The sequence below is a fragment of the Dermacentor albipictus genome, chromosome 7, assembly GCF_038994185.2.
Source record: "Dermacentor albipictus isolate Rhodes 1998 colony chromosome 7, USDA_Dalb.pri_finalv2, whole genome shotgun sequence".
NCBI classification, from domain to species: domain Eukaryota; kingdom Metazoa; phylum Arthropoda; class Arachnida; order Ixodida; family Ixodidae; genus Dermacentor; species Dermacentor albipictus.
Window position 1 is genome coordinate 79,681,409 of NC_091827.1, and position 15,965 is coordinate 79,697,373.

At 45.2% G+C, this 15,965-nt stretch overlaps 1 protein-coding gene across 3 annotated transcripts in view; it reads left to right on the forward strand.

Annotated features, from left to right (window-relative positions):
* Window positions 1-1,324: 1,324 nt before the first annotated feature.
* The window catches only part of LOC135898994 (uncharacterized), a 34,845-nt gene continuing 20,204 nt past the window's right edge, over window positions 1,325-15,965 (forward strand). For all 3 annotated transcript variants that reach the window (XM_070521331.1, XM_070521333.1, XM_070521330.1), the window contains exon 1: window positions 1,325-1,453. In XM_070521331.1, the coding sequence (XP_070377432.1) occupies window positions 1,349-1,453 (105 nt within the window). In that variant the 5' untranslated portion in view covers window positions 1,325-1,348. The remainder of the gene's footprint in view (window positions 1,454-15,965) is intronic.

Here is a 15,965-nt window from a genome sequence, read left to right on the forward strand (position 1 = left end):
CGAGCCAGATACCTAATTTTGTTTTTGGCAAGAGGAATAGACGATATGCGGATGCAAAGGCGACCCAGTCGTGTATCTTGTCAGCCTTGATAATGCCGCGAGTAAGCTGTTCTTCGGGTTTGGAAATTATCAAACCCTTATCATATTTATCATATTGAGCGCATGAAGTCACTACAGCGAATGCGAAGATGTCCTTGAACAGTTGTGGGAACATTGTTACAACACTCTTTCAATGACTTATCTAAACAGCTGCTCGTTAAGCCATGCACTTCTTTTCGCAAATCAGAGAAACCATGTGAACCACACCCACTGCGCATGGTACAAACCACCTCAGATGGTTAGTAGTGCAAATATTTCGCCATGCCGCATGATTATTCGCACATCTGCAGAATACCGATAATTTCGCCTAAGCAGAAGAAAAACAGCTTCAAGATTCACTTTATTGCCTAACTTCTTCAAGCTGTGCGAAACGTTGATCAAATAAAGGATCTGCATGACTCGCTTCTTGTCAATGGCAGCGAACTGTGCAGTTTTTTTTTTGTTTCCTTGCTTGATTTGCGTTAATACATTTTCTGCTACCGAAACTAAGAAAAGCTCGGGATGCCCAGCACACGTCCGGCGGGAGCACAGGCAGTTTTTTTAATTTCAGTTTTTTTGTATAACCCTGACATGGTAATTGAATTTAAGAGAAAAAATGGAGCTGGGCTGGTCACGTATTGAGCAGGTTAAATAATAGTCGAACCATTAGAGTTGGGGAATGGGCACCAAGAGAAGGGAAGTGGGTAGTCGAGCACAACAGAAGACTAGGTGGGGTGATGAAATGAAGAATTTCGCGCACGCTAGTTGGAATCGGTTACCGCAGGACAGGGGTGATAGGAGATCGCAGGGAGAGGACATCGTGCTGTAGTGGACACAAAAAAGACTGCTCGCTGCTGATAATATGCAAGTAATATCAAACAAGGCGTTTCAGAATGTACTCGCTCTATATTCACTACAGCAAGTATCGCAAGGCTAACCTTAGTGGGCGTAGGTGAAGTACAAGGGTCAATTGAAGAACATTTCTGAGTATCAGTGCCTCAATTAGGTTTAGCATTCCGCCTCGGAAATCGGAACCCATGCATACAGTGTTTTAAAGCTACAGTAGCTGAATTTTATCACTGTCAAATAAAGAATAGCATGCCAATACGTATGCAGCGACAGTATGATAAGTCACTGCGGCACTGTTCACCTGCGAATGCTCTTGCCAACCTTCATGCCCATTGTCTTTTACAAAGCTCTTATTCTTAAGCTTAGGTTGCGGGAGTTTTATGTTCAGCGTCATCCAGCAGGTTATTCTCATAGGAAAGACATGGCGGGAAAGCTGCTTTTTACGGCTCTTCTGTGCGCTGCTTGTTTCACTGTGTTAAAATGCAACTGCTGGGGTTGTGGAAGAAGGGCCGCCAGCATCCGAAAGGTAATTTGCTTACTCTGAAAGCGCACATGCGTTGCAATATAGGCATCTCGTTTAAATAGTAATGCACAAGTTCTGATGCCAATATTATCAATGTCATTGCAAAAACACTCCCCACAAGAATGTACCCAGAGGAAAAACAAATACTGCGTTGTTCCGGCGGTGAAAGTGGGAACACTGCATTAATATGCCCATTTAGCAGTAGAAGAAAGACTGGTGGCGTGTGAGCATCTGTTTGTTTGGAAATAATCTAAGCTACTTTTCGAACACTGCCAATCTTAGGGCACCTGACCAATAAGTAGGTTTGCGGTCCAATATTCGCCAGCTCATCTCTATAATTAAGCAGCAAAACAACACCACGCTATGTCTGGATATATCGGAAAAATTGAGAAATACAGGGGCATGAAGGCTCGCAGACCGACTTATTTTCCAGCAACATCGTCATTTTACGCAATCGAGCATAACAAGAAAAAGGAACGTCATCTGCAATGCCTCAAGCGGTAGTTATGAATGTCAAATATTAATGACCATGAATATGCAATTATGTCGTTTAAAAAGAGTGCACCACGCCTTTCCACATTAGGCAAGCATAATACCAATATTTAATATGAGTCGCTCAATACGCGATATACTTTGCAATTATCAGGTGCCCTAAAATTGGCAGAGTTCACAAAGTAGCTTAGATAAATTGGAAACGATTACACGTTGGCACGCCCACATTGTTTCTCATATTCCGAGGACCACTTTTCAGCGGCTAACCACAGTTACAACGGGTCCCAAGACGCGCCAACATGCCTGAAACTTCTGGAATGTCATCGCCGATTTGATGGCAAAAAATTCTTGTCTGTAAACCCATTGCATGCAAACCTTAAGCAGCCGTGTACATTCTACAACGTAAGTGCGCAGCAGCAAATTTTCTCGAACGTTCGATGAGAAAGGCGTCAACAACCGACGCACCAGACACAGAGAGAAAGAGAATAAACATTTTTATTCGGTGAATGCAGCTTTGGAGAGGCGTCCTCATTCCCGAATGACTTGAGCTCGGGCCGCGTCCTGGGCCCTCGCACTCAGCCGTTGCTGATCCTCGAGGTCGGAGCTGGCCAAGGCTCTCTCCCAAAGCTCGTTAGTGGGATAAGGGTTTGGAGGATTTAATGGTGCCGCTCTGTAACCCCCTACTATGTCCCTGAGGGACCTGGGTTCTGCGCAGAAGCGGCATTGCGGAGAGAATTGTGTAGGGGCTATGAGGTGATTTCTGGTTGGGTGGGGGAATGTATTAACCTGTCGAGCTCGGAGGAATCATTCCTGCTCTATAGGTAGTGACTTGTGCGGGGGTGCATATGTTCTGCGGGTTAGCTTGTAGTGTTTTGTGATGTCTTGGTACGAGACTAGAGGGTGCATGCGCTCGGGTTCAGATTCTTCAGCGTCGGCTCGGTGGCTCAAATCTCGAGCCACGTGGTTGGCGACCTCGTTACTTCGTTGCCAGGAATGCCTTGATGAGCTGGCGCCCAGACGATCATGACTGATCTCGTTGCGGCTTTTGATTGATGATCCGGAGCGTAGTGGTATGAATTGTGCCGGTAGCTAAGTTGCGGCACGCCTGTTGGGAGTCGGGCACTATGACTTCAACCTCGCATATCAAATTTCAACGACCAAAGAATGCGCCCCTGGCAATGGTGGTGGTTTGAATGTCCCTTTTTACAAGTTCACCAAAAAATAGTGATCTATTTTTTACTCGCAGTTTTTCTGCTGTATGGATTCGCACCTTCACTGTAATCCGAAAATGTGCGGCTAAAAAGAATGTTTTTTACAGTTCTACAGTAAATTCAGCACTTCTTTCTAATGCTAGTACACTTCGCCTCATAACATGTAATAGAGGTTATTGGCTCCATATGGCAGTGGACTACCTATCTTATTCGCATAAACCTAATAGCTGCGTTGTGCCTTTGCCCAATATAGGGATGAAGGTACCCCCTTAGTAACCTGACCAAGTTTACCTTAGCAGATGTTTTGTTCCGCAAGTTGGTTCCTTTGCAATCAGCTATTATATTCTAAACCACCATTTCATTCTCCCCTTTGGTGCCACTGCTTAGGATATCTCGACGTAATCAAACATCAGCTGGCACTCGAATGCACGTGGCCTGCCTTTAAGTTTGTGCCGGTGTAACATTGAGCTTCAGTTCTAAGCAAGAGTACATATGGCATCTATATGAATTGTGCAAGTTGCATTTTTATCAATATATTATTCAAGCACAGCTCACAGAATGCGCAATGCTATCCCTTAAAATTTTTTGTTGAGCCATTCGTGCCGAGCCAGCGCACTTCATACAGATAAGGATGAAGAGGGTGGTAACGGCGTCTGTGATCGGTCCACTTTCCCTTACTTAGCTGGCGATGGCTGGTCGAAAATCGTGGCGGCATGCAATGGAAGCTTAAGAATGACGCGGAAACGGATCCCCAGCAAAGAAGAGTTGGGAGAACGAGGCATTAAACGTGCAGCCGAAAGTGCTTGAAAACGTTACAGAGCCACGCAAAAAGTTTTATTGTACACAAATAAAGTCATGCTCCCCGGAAGGTGCGATCAGCCAGTGCCTGAGTGATCGGCAGCAGCCATCTGGAGCAATCTCCCGCTGTTCAGAAAAAAATCAGTTTTGTGCGGCAAATCGATGCATCTTGATGGCGTACACGTTACTTTCACGCGGCGCGTTTTCGCGGTTGTGTGACGTCGCGTGACAGACAGGGGAAGTGGGTGTAACCCGAAAACTTTTGACAAATAGCAGAAGGCTAATTGCGAAAAGCATCGAATCAGAAATATTTCTTTTTATGTGGTACTCTTATGACATGTGTACTCACTGTACATATGTCATAACTGATGGGTACCTATCGTGGATATCGTGACGCCACATCTCGAATAATTGAAGAGGGGCTGGTCAAAAGTAGTTTTTCACCAATCAGGGAGGGCTGATTGCAGAATTCGAATAGAAAAATGTTGATTAGCTTTGCGTTATAGCACCCCTGGTGCTTTATCAAAGCCGGCAATTTTTACCTAATCTGCAGAGAAGGGTCTAGACCTGACGTTCGGTAGTTATTATGGCTCCTCCCCTAAAACTCATACCTTATGGAAATTTGCTAATTTCTCTGGACGCCCGATCTGCCAACACAGCTTTGGTGAACTAGTCAAATATCCACCATGGCTGTAGAAACAATACATGTACTGGCGCGGAATACTTACTGACAAAATGCGTGCGCGCTTCCGGCCCGGTTCTCGGCGGCTACTGGAGTCCCATACTCTTGAAAGCACACCTACCTCTAGGGAGGCTGGAGGCACGAGATCACCAGACTCTCTTAAATCGCCGTGGTGGTGAAATAGTGGAGCGTCCGTATCGTCTGCTAGAGGTACCTGGCTCCAATCCTGTCACACCCGGAAACCCACGTTTTTTTTAATACCGAGGAGAGATCTACCACGACATGGCGCTCCGTTTTTATACAGGTCTTACATGGGATCCTACAGATTTGGAAAGGCGTCTGGGCGCTCCTTCTGACATCAAAACTTTGGTGAAATAGTCGACCATTTGTTGTTACTGTCCGAGGCACATGAGCGCTGCGGCCAGGTAAAATATGCAGAAGCGCACGTGCCGAGACACTATGGGAGTTCGAGACGATTTGAAGCACACCCACTTATTGGGAAGTTGGTGATATGAGATGGCAAGACTCATTCTTTTCGAACGCAAGAATGTTGAAATGTAGGACTGTCTTGCTCAAATTTGATAGATTTTGGGTATGACATTCATGCTCTAGCTTGTGCTGAAGGTGGAAGTGCGTTGGCGGAGGAATCTTTTAGGCTTCTTGGGAACCTCCTCGCCCAAGAGGAGGAGGAAGAGAACGCCCTTCCGGCTTGCGGCAGCACCTCGATACATGGAAGTCAGTTCAACGGAATTTGTAGCCGCCATTGGCACAGCAGAGGGAAAGGTACTGACGTGCTCACACGCACACAGACCCCACCGGCGTCTGCCACGCCGAGGAGGAGAAGGAGAGAACGCGCCACGAAGCTGAACCCTGTCACTCACGGAGAAATGCTAGCACTGGCGAGCCCTCACATACATCAGTTGCTTCACGCGCATCTTGGGGAAGGAGGCGAGAATGCGATAAAGGCTCAGTTCTTTACGCCGTTGGGCCTTCCTAGGTGTTTTTAAACGGTCACCGGTTGCTCAGCTTATTTGAAACGGCGAGACCTTCATCGTGGCTTTGGTGGCGTGACGCAAATTGTTCATCACACAGGCCAGTAACAACAGCAGTCTTGAAGAATCGACAATATTTCACAGATTGGTGGTGACAGCAATCTGCGAAACGAGTAGTACATGGAGTGCTTGTGGCGTCAAGGGTCGTATGTCTAGAGGAGAGCGGCAATAATGGATTTGGCTTCATGGAACAGCAGGTAATGTCCTACTATACTATTATGGGAAGGTATGTAGTAGCTTGGCAAAAGAAATGTATCAATAAATCTACGCAAGCATTTGCGTAGTAAAGTCCTCGTGGGCGTACTCTTCTACTACTCTGAATTGCAGAACTGGAATTGAGAGATGCGTCGTGGTGTCAGATACGTTGGTGACTGATGTGCTGGAATTTTCTGCATGTTTTGTGTAAAAGCACCACTCTGTCTCCCATGGGCCCCCAAGCACGCCTCTACTACACCGTGCAGTGACGTTCAGGTAGACGCATCACTCTTCGTATTTATCAGTTTATAAAGCAACTACGGCTACACAACAAATGTGCTTCTATAATCTAAGTTCATGAGTCCGTTTAGCTTATAGAGAAACTAAGCTTTTCGCCATCTATGCGCGAAAGGCACCTTAAGTGCAGAAACGACATGCACAGGATAATACATAACCTGTTTATGCCCGCTAATGAAATTGTAAACATTCTTCAATTCGACAGAGTATGCATCAGCACGAAAGAGGTTTAACGAGAGTGACTTTAACAAAGCTACAGAGCTTTTTTCAAGAAAGGCATTGAGCTCTTCTTCAAGTTCATTCAGCATTTCCAGCCGCCACTGACACTAAACTGACATTATTTTGAGTCAACACTCTATTCCAGTTCCGGAGCGAAAAAGCTATTGAAAAGGTGAAATCACTGCTGACAACTTGCAACCTGCTATTCCATTTTACCGTAACTTCATTGTCAGTATCGCGTATGATGCCTCTGGGTATGGATTTGTCGTGGACGCACAAGTTGAGAAGTAGCGCCCGCACACTCGAAAGGGAGGAAGAACCTTGCATCTTTCCCTAATGTGACGGCAGCATTGCTGAATTGGTCACAAAGCTAAATTCGTCATGACTGGTCTTTGAGAAGTGTGAGCAATAAGATTTTCTTGTATATTTCAACTGAGCACTAATTTCTGTAATCTACGCAAAACACATTATAGAGGTGCGAAGACATCAGCACCATTATTTGTCGCTTATTGGAGGTCCCAGATGGATCCCAACGCGACATCGTATCCACGTAACAGCAACGACCACAATTGTGCATATGGACGCAGGTGTAGATGAATTTCACAAGAAGCTCCATTGTATTCCCGATGCGTGTTCGCGCATGTAGCTGCAATACTTCTGCAGCCATTTGGTTTCCCTGCTGTTTCTTGTGTGCAGGTCGCTCTTGATAATGTTGGCTATCTCGGGTAAGGTTTCATTGTCTGCTTTTTGCGGTAACACCTATTATTCCCACAGAAACGTGTAAGGAGTAAGTTTTTTAAAGTAAAATTCTCTAGATATGGCAATTCTTTCAGCACCTATTCACTAGCCATCTTGTGGAAGTGCTACGAAATAGCGTTAGTATAAAGAATTCTGCAGATCCGACTGAATGTTGGATGCTATGTAGTGCGTAGCACTGTGTATGTATCTGACTGCGCAGGATTGTTTGGAGTTCCACCAAACGAGGCACGGTGGACCAATGTATTCCTCTAAATTGAGTAGCTTTGTTTTTGTCGTGAACGTGCGTGTGGGTGACGATAGCAGCAAAAATCACGAGCTGTCACAAAAAATGAAGACTACCATGTGACACAGGCTGCACGCAGTATGTTTCAAAGAACTGGCTGGCTTGGTTGAGAAAAAAGAAAAGCATCGACTAATGTAATAACGAAAATCAGCATAGCTCATTGGACAGAGTAGCCATCTACTGAGCTGAATGGTGAATGTACGATTCCCACATTGGACAGGTTTATTTTTTAGTTAACCTAGCCCACACAGGAAGCTCCCTACCGCAAAGCGCCCGAAACGTGGAAAGAATGTTTCGAATATAGAAAATAAATCGGCGAGATATACAGGCTGCCCGCAAAACCCCGGAAAACAAAAGGTGTGGTCATAAGATTTGTACGCCAGGACCTTAGACCTACAATGTTGAAAAAAGGAAATCTCTGAGAAAAACCAAGGAAACACGTACATATCACAGAAAACCGTACGAAACGCTCGAGTTTGGTGAAGTCCCATAGCTAGACTTTGCCTGGCACTCAAGTGCGAAAGTCCTGGTGCTCAAAAGGGAGGGGGTCTCGACTTGAGAATTTAGAACTGAAAACGATCTCTCGCTCCTGGTCAGTTGAGATTGTTTCGCCTTGCGCCCGGGCAGTCTGAATTGTAAGTGCAATGGAACACTTGGAATATATATCATTGGAAGAACTAACTTATGAATATAAAAACAGAAATGACCTCCTCTGTTGGTTTCATTTAAACGACCTGTCGTAAGGAAAGAAAACTGCTCAATTGAAGTCCCTATTTTACAGATTAAAGAACTGCTTTAATGTGGTTATGTCCACTGAGACATGGTGGTCTGGCGAAATGGACGTCTTTTATCCTCCTAACAAGAAAACATTTCATGTTTGATGAACCAAATGCCGAGGTGGGGGCGTATCTCTTCGCGGAGAAAGCATTTTTCAAAGCTCGGTTACTCGTTCAATTTTCAGTTCTTACAGATATTTAGGAAATTCTGTGCGCAGAGCCCAAGAATGTCATGATCGCATCATTTGCCCGTCCGCCATATCGCAATGTGTCCGCCTGTTTTGCATCCTTAGACAACTGGTTAAGATTTGTAAATGGAAATAGTTACCGTGTAATTATTGGTGGCGATAATATTATTGATGTGGTTTGCATTATCGCCAAAAAATTTTAATTTGAACATGTTCTTAAGCAGAAATGCATGCTCAAGCCTTAGAAAATAGAGTGACTCGAGTGACACTTACTTGCGAAAATATCATAAATTTGTTCCTAGCTAATTATGGCCCAGGCAATATCACTACAGCTAATTTAACCTGTTACATTAACGGCCATATGGCAATATACTGTAAGGCAGACATTAACCGCATTATAGAAGCTTAGAACCGTGTGATAACTTACTAGTTTAATTCATACAATTTATTAGACTTTTTTCGTTGGAAGTTAGAAGCTGTAAGGAGTACTGCATTCGAAATATTACTGATGCAAACGGTGGGTATAAAATGTTCATGGATCATTTCTTATCGATCTACGAGAAGCATTTCATGCTTCCAGTAAAAAGAAAAAATATATATATAAAAACCTTGGGTGACATGCGAACTCCAGAAAACAAATCCCAGACAGTATGGATATTTCAAGAAATTAAGGTATTCCTGTAATGAAGCGGACCTTTTTGCTTTTCACCGTATCCATAATGTCACAAACGGAGAAATGAAAAAGTGCAGGAATGCCTATTATTTTTGTTTCTTGTCTACGTGTTTGGGTGGTGCGAATAAATTGTGGAATAAAATGAACGCTCTTACAGGACGTGAGTAGGAGGATTCTGCAGTAGAGATTATACGTGAAGGAGAAACGCTGAGAGGTGACGCAATGGTAAATTTATTGCATAGCACGATGCGCCCAAAACCAACAAATGATGAAATGGAACAACACAAGTATGAGGCCTTTCTAATATTTGTTTTATTTTCGAAGAACCATCTGCTTGCATACCCACGGATCTGCGCAATTCAGTCAACTGAACACACCGATAGCGCATATAACAACATTTTTGATAAAATGCAACGGGTCAGCGCAACCGTTCAACATAAAAGCAGCTAAGCATGTAAAACAAGCACTTAAGATGAAAATGCGTTCGGTTGACGCGGTGGCGCTGCTCCGCGGCATTTTATCTAAAGTGTTGTTATACGCCCTATCGGCGTGTTCTGTTCACTGAATGGCGCAGATCTGCGGGTATCTAAGAAGATGGTTCTATAAAACTTTCTGGAAGAGGAACTCTCCAGGCTTCGATTCTCTCACCCACCCTATTCAACGTGGCGATGGCAAAGCTACCACCACTCCTAGACAAACTTCCGAACGTGCAGCACGCCCTGTACGCCGATGATGCTACAATCTGGGTGACCAGAGGGTCAGACGGCCTCATTCGAGATGCATGCAGGAAGCAGTAAACATAGTACAATAGTATGCAACAGCCGGAGGACTCACCTGCGCAGCTGAGAAGTTGGAGCTCCTGCTTGTATTCAAAACTGCAATAAGGCCGATATTCCACAAGCCATCACAGTGCATCTCAATGGCAACGTTATTCGAAGGGTAGACAGACGTGTACTAAGCCTTCACATAAAACACAACGGGAAGGCCACACATACCATACATATGCTCCGCCAACAACCTACCCAAGTAGCGCACATGATAAAGCGCATTACAAAGAGCCGACATGGACTCCAAGAAAAAGATCAACCCTGAATTGTACAAGCCCTCATAATTAGCCGAATAACCTACCAGCTCCCCAATCAGAATATGACCCAGACTGAGATGCACCAGACGGACAGCCTCCTCCGTCCAGCACTAAAGGCAGCGCTGGGACTACCCCAACGTGCGTCTACGCAGCTCCTACTACGACTTGGGGTGCACAACACCATCCGCTAAGTAGTGGAAGGTCATCTTAACAGCCAGTTGCAACGTCTGCAACAAACGATGCAAGGGTGTCACATTCTATCCGGGCTAGGATACCAAACACCAAGAAAACCATAGCAGGAAAACAGCACACTTCTTGCACTTAGCATTCGAAACGAAATTCACGTGGCCCCAATTGCATGAAATGTGCACCCTGACCATCATAAAGGCCGAAGAAAGGCAAGAGTGCAAGCCCTCGCTCGACTCTTTGGCGATGACACATCGAACACAACGGTCCTATACACCGATGTGGCCCGCTAGCCACAGAAACCTGTCCTATGTCTATTTGTAGTAGATAGTGCAGACATTGTGAGGGCTTCATCCACGCTCAACACTGGACATCGACACGGTGGGAGAGGCTGCTTTCACCCTAGCCATTGTACACGCTTCAGCCATGCCGGCACCGCATGGACCTATCACAGTGGTCACTGATTCACAGACTGCCTGCCGGACTTTGGCAGAAGGGAGGATGACACCCTACACACACACACCGCATCCTTACATCACCACACCCCACAGCATTACACGTACACGCTTCAACCATGCCGGCACCGCATGGACCTATCACAGTGGTCCCTGATTCAAAGACTGCCTGCCGGACTTTGGCAGAAGGGAGGGTGACACCCTACACAAACACACCGCATCCTTACATAACTACACCCCACAGCATTACACGGGGCGCCTATCGTGTGGAGAACTGGACACGCCTCTCTCCATGGCAATGAATGCGCTAATTAGCCCGAGAGCTCGCTAGCCGACCTCCATTAGAAGAGCTGTCCAACCCAGACGACGCACCGACAGAACCACTGAACTGCACTGAAACTCTCCAATATTACAGAGATACCAGGAGACACTTGCCTCCACCCCATAATTCCCTTAACCGAGAAGATGGCGTCGCGTGGTGACAGCTTCAAGCTAATTCGTTTCCCGGCCTCTTTTACCTTCACCCCCCTCGCGCGTTGACAGCTCTCCTTCGGTACAATAACGGTTGCTGGATTAAGGGCGAGCTACCAACAGCCTGGAAATACTGGGAGGTAACCATGGTACCAAAGCCACACATACCGATGCCCATCGAAAATCTCTGCCTCATTTCCCTTACGTCCTGCACCGAGAAAATGAACGCAGGGTCAATGAGCGGCTCACCACACATCTGGAGGAAAACCATCGCTATCCGCGCACCACGTTCGGCTTCTGGCAGATGTTCTCCACTCAAGACGTTCTCTTCGAGCTGAAGGAAGATATTCTTGGCCATTTGAGCAAATACAGCAAGTCTTCCATTCTAGCTCTAGAGGTAAACGGCGCCTTTGATAACATGCTCCATGAAGCCATTATCCGTAACTTTTAAGATATTGGCTGCGGTGCCAAAATATACGCCTACATGCGCGCTTCCCTCACCAACCGTACGGTCACGGAGGGGTTTGGCAACCTCCGGAGCAAGACATTTCACCTACCTAACAGTCGTGCGCCACAAGGTTCGGTAGTCTCACCACTCCTCTTCAGCGTGGCCATGCTCAAACTTCCGCGCCTCCTAAACACCGCCCCAGGGATATTCCATGCCCTATATGCAGATGATACCACACTGTGGACGAGAGGGGCGAGCACGGGCGCCTCCTGAAGACGGGCCGTCTTCAGGAGGTGGTCAACATCATCGAACGCTGCCTCAATACCTGCTGCCTCCACTGTGCCCTGGATAAATCCGAGCTGTTGGTACTCGGGGCACGCACACGGGGCCGGCCCCCGGACACACAAGCCCGTTTTCAGGGAGTCCCGATACCGAAGGTCGACTCACTTCGAATCATCGGAGTACGTATACACAAGGACGGGTCCGGCTCCGCCACACTGCCCAGGTTACACAACACCGTGGCACAGCTTGCTCATTTGATACGACTTCATGACCATACCTTTACCTACGGAAGCTTACTGCAGCATTTCCACCCGATGCTATACGTGCAATGATGCTGTACTGCAACATGCCAGACAACCTGGCGCACCTCCTACTGCAATACAAGAACAACCGAGCGAGCATCACAGACACGGACGCAAACCCAAACGACCTCGCCGAAAGGTGGGAGGCTGTGATCTCCAAGCCACACCTGGTCGACCAGCCCGAATTCGTCACCCGGGCCCGCACGGCCGATCCAGGCCAGAGGGGTCTCGAAATAAGGGACCCTCCCACCTCGACTGACAAGTCACTGCTTCAAATAAAGGTTCATTCTTCCAATCCACCGAATATCTCTCATACTGCCTCTATTGTGGAGCAAAGCGCCATATTCCTTCACCTTTCTCCTGCGAGGCTGCGCTGACCATCTAAGACCCACACGAGCAGCGACAGCTGATCCGGCGGACACGCGGTGTGCCGCGAGTCAATGGCGCCCTGAACTATGGGCTCCACGCAAGGAGGAAGTAACCCAATCTCATTACAACTAAATGTTTTCTCTCCCTCGCTCTCTCCCTCTCTCTCAAATAAGACCAGTTGTTAGAAAGCGCTCGTCCTTCTGTTGCTCCTTTTCTTCGTCCCTGTTTCTTTTGCACACAGCGGGTTTTTAAAAATGAATCTCTTCCAACTAGGCCGATTCGCATTTATGCAATGGTAAAGCCATTAACGAATTCTTTGTTAGCAGAAATGTAATTGCAGCCCATTCAGAAAAAAGAAATATTTTTTGGTACAGCTCATAAGAATACTCTTTTCTTAGAACCAAGAACAAGACCTTCGCTTTGTGTTCGCAAGTTTAAACAAGTCCCACAGCTGTGATGCCGATTATCTAGAGATTAGACCGGTGACATATGTCATTGATTTTGTCAGACTCATACCAACGTACGTATTCAACGTTTGTCTATAAACGGCCGTTTATACGTAGAAAGTACAAGTGACTTGAGCGATTCCACTCTGTAAAAAAATGGCGATAGCCAACAAGGATCGAAGAAGCGTTCGATTTCAATACTGCCCGTATTTTCCATAGATTCGGAAAAATTCTTTGCCAAGAAATTTCACCCCTTAGCGATAAGTATTCCATAATCACAAAATCGCAGTACTGCTTCAAAAAACATTGGTCTACAGAACTGGCACTTTTTTATCCAACAGAATATATTTTGGACTACTTAAGAGGAGAACATTCCACTGGGCATTCTTGTTGACTTTACTCAAGCGTTCAATAACATTATTCACTGTATTTTTTTGATAAACTGCACCATTTTGGTACTCGAGGTCACTCACACAATACCTTATTAGTTATCGCTTTCAAAAGAAAGAGTTTGTCCAGGTAAGGCACCTATTTACTACAAAAGCAACTGTCTTAGGCGTGCCCCGAGGAAGCCTTCTTGGTACCACAAGGAAGCACGCTTCTCGAAGACGTTGAAAGTGGGATGGTCACGTAAATCACACCTCGAAGAAATTATGTTCCATTACGGCGTACCTAAACGAAATTGTCTTGCCAATGTCTCCAAATTTGCTATTTACTAAGCCTTACTTTAATCCTACTTGAATTATTCACACTTAGTTTGGGGCACAAGGACCGCGAAAAACCTTACAAGTTTTTTTAGGAATGCAAAAAAGACGATCTTAAGAACCATTAGGGATCCGCCAAGCTTTCATTAAACTGAGAAAATCTTCAAAAAGCTGAAGGTCATCCCAGTAACTAAAATTTACCCAGATAAAATCCTGCGCAAATATAAACTGAGCATGAACTCAGCATTACAGAAATCGTTTGCTGTTTTTAGATATATCTAACCTAGAATTATTAGGCAACGGTGCCCATACTGCAAGAAAACCTGATTACGGGAATGTCTCAAAATGGTCGCGCTATTTACGGATTGCCGATTTTCAGGAATAGCCTGCCTTGACTGCTCCATGCACACAACAAAGCAGAAATAGGTGTTCTAGAATTGAACTTCCATAGAGTGAAGGCGTTGTTTTATCAACTCACTTGCCGATGATCCTAATACATAAGACATAGCTATTTCATAAACAAAACACCCTGTCGAGAAACTCTGTCACTGTTTCATCAGAAATGTACCTGTATCGAATGTGTTATTTCAGCAGAATTAACACTGCCCCGTGTTATTCGTAAAAGTGCTATGTTATTATTCTTCTCTTTCTACCCTTCTGGCCTGTGTTGCTTCGTCGCTTTCATTGCCAAGGGGACCAAGATTTTTCTCAAGCCGCAATGGAACGGCTTTTCTTCTTGGCTCCTTTCACAGTGGCGAACAAATAACTTCAATGAATGAAATTGAATATTGTTGGTCCGTCGCATATATTGAGAACATGAACATTTTTTTTCTGTTCATTAGGCGACACGCTCATACTAATTAGTGACAAATAGTCTGTCAACTAGCACATACAATTACAAACAGTTTGAAGCGCAAGATCACTAAAGTTTTTGATAAAAGAACTGCGCGAATCGACTACTTTAGACCTTGATACCAGATACTAGCAGAAAAAATTTGGTGTTTAAAAACAATGGGTTGTGAAACAAGGGAAAGTATTTCTGTGCCTTGGAAACAATAAAGGTCCCTTTACGGCAACAAGGTCATTCATTGCAGCATAAAACATAATACGGCCACATGAATAGACTAAACAAAAACAAAAACAAAAACTTTACTTGCAGACAAGAAGCTAACATAAGTGTTTGTCAACATGTCGAAGAGAACACGGGAAACCAACGCTCCAGATTTTCGTTAACCGCCACATTAAGCCGGCACATATTAAGAAAATTAAAGCATAAAAAATTGTGTTGTATTTCTTAAGCGGTGGGTGGAAATTATAAGGCACAGGCAAATGAAAGTGACAGAAAGACATCTTGCGGCCTGTGGTAGCTCAACCTACAACCTCCGTAATTACGGACGCATTGTGCTGGAAGTTCTTCTACGGCAATGGCTGATTCCACGGGCATTTTTCTGAATTTTCGTGTATGTCTCCAAGATGTAACCGCAGGAGTACTATCTAGCGCCACACTTCCACCGTGAAACCGAAAACAAAGCATGCACTAACCTGTTTGACTCTGCGGTGCTTAGAAAAAATGTGTCGTTGTTTTACTACTGACATTGTGCGATACATATTGTTCGGCATGTGGAATAGAGTAAGCCAAATTTACCATTGTGTTCCAAAGTATTTGCTTACTTTCGATACGCAAACGGCCGAATAGTCAATTTTTAAATACAAAGTAAATATGTATAATGCATTAGCTCTTTGTATTAATATTCGAACCTTCCAATATTAGCCTCCCGCCCCAGAAAAAGTACATACTCCAATTGCTACTATGTGATGAACAGTCGGTCTCGAGCGGATTTTACCAATGGTGGTGACGGTAAGTGGGCATGTTTTACAACAGGGTGGCACTGCTTCGAGACTTTCTTTCTTTTTTGCTTGATCTCGACGCTTCGAAGCAATGGCGTGTGGCAGGAAGGAGTTCGTTTTACACCACCCAGGCACAGCAAATAGTGCGATACCGGAAGAAAGCTACAAAAACAAATCTGGGGATCAAACTTATGCTCCTCCTGCAATGTACAGCTGAAAGCCGGACAATCTGACTAGGACTAGATTCCTAATAAATGTCATCAATGGGCTCTGGCCCATTTCACTAATGTCTTGT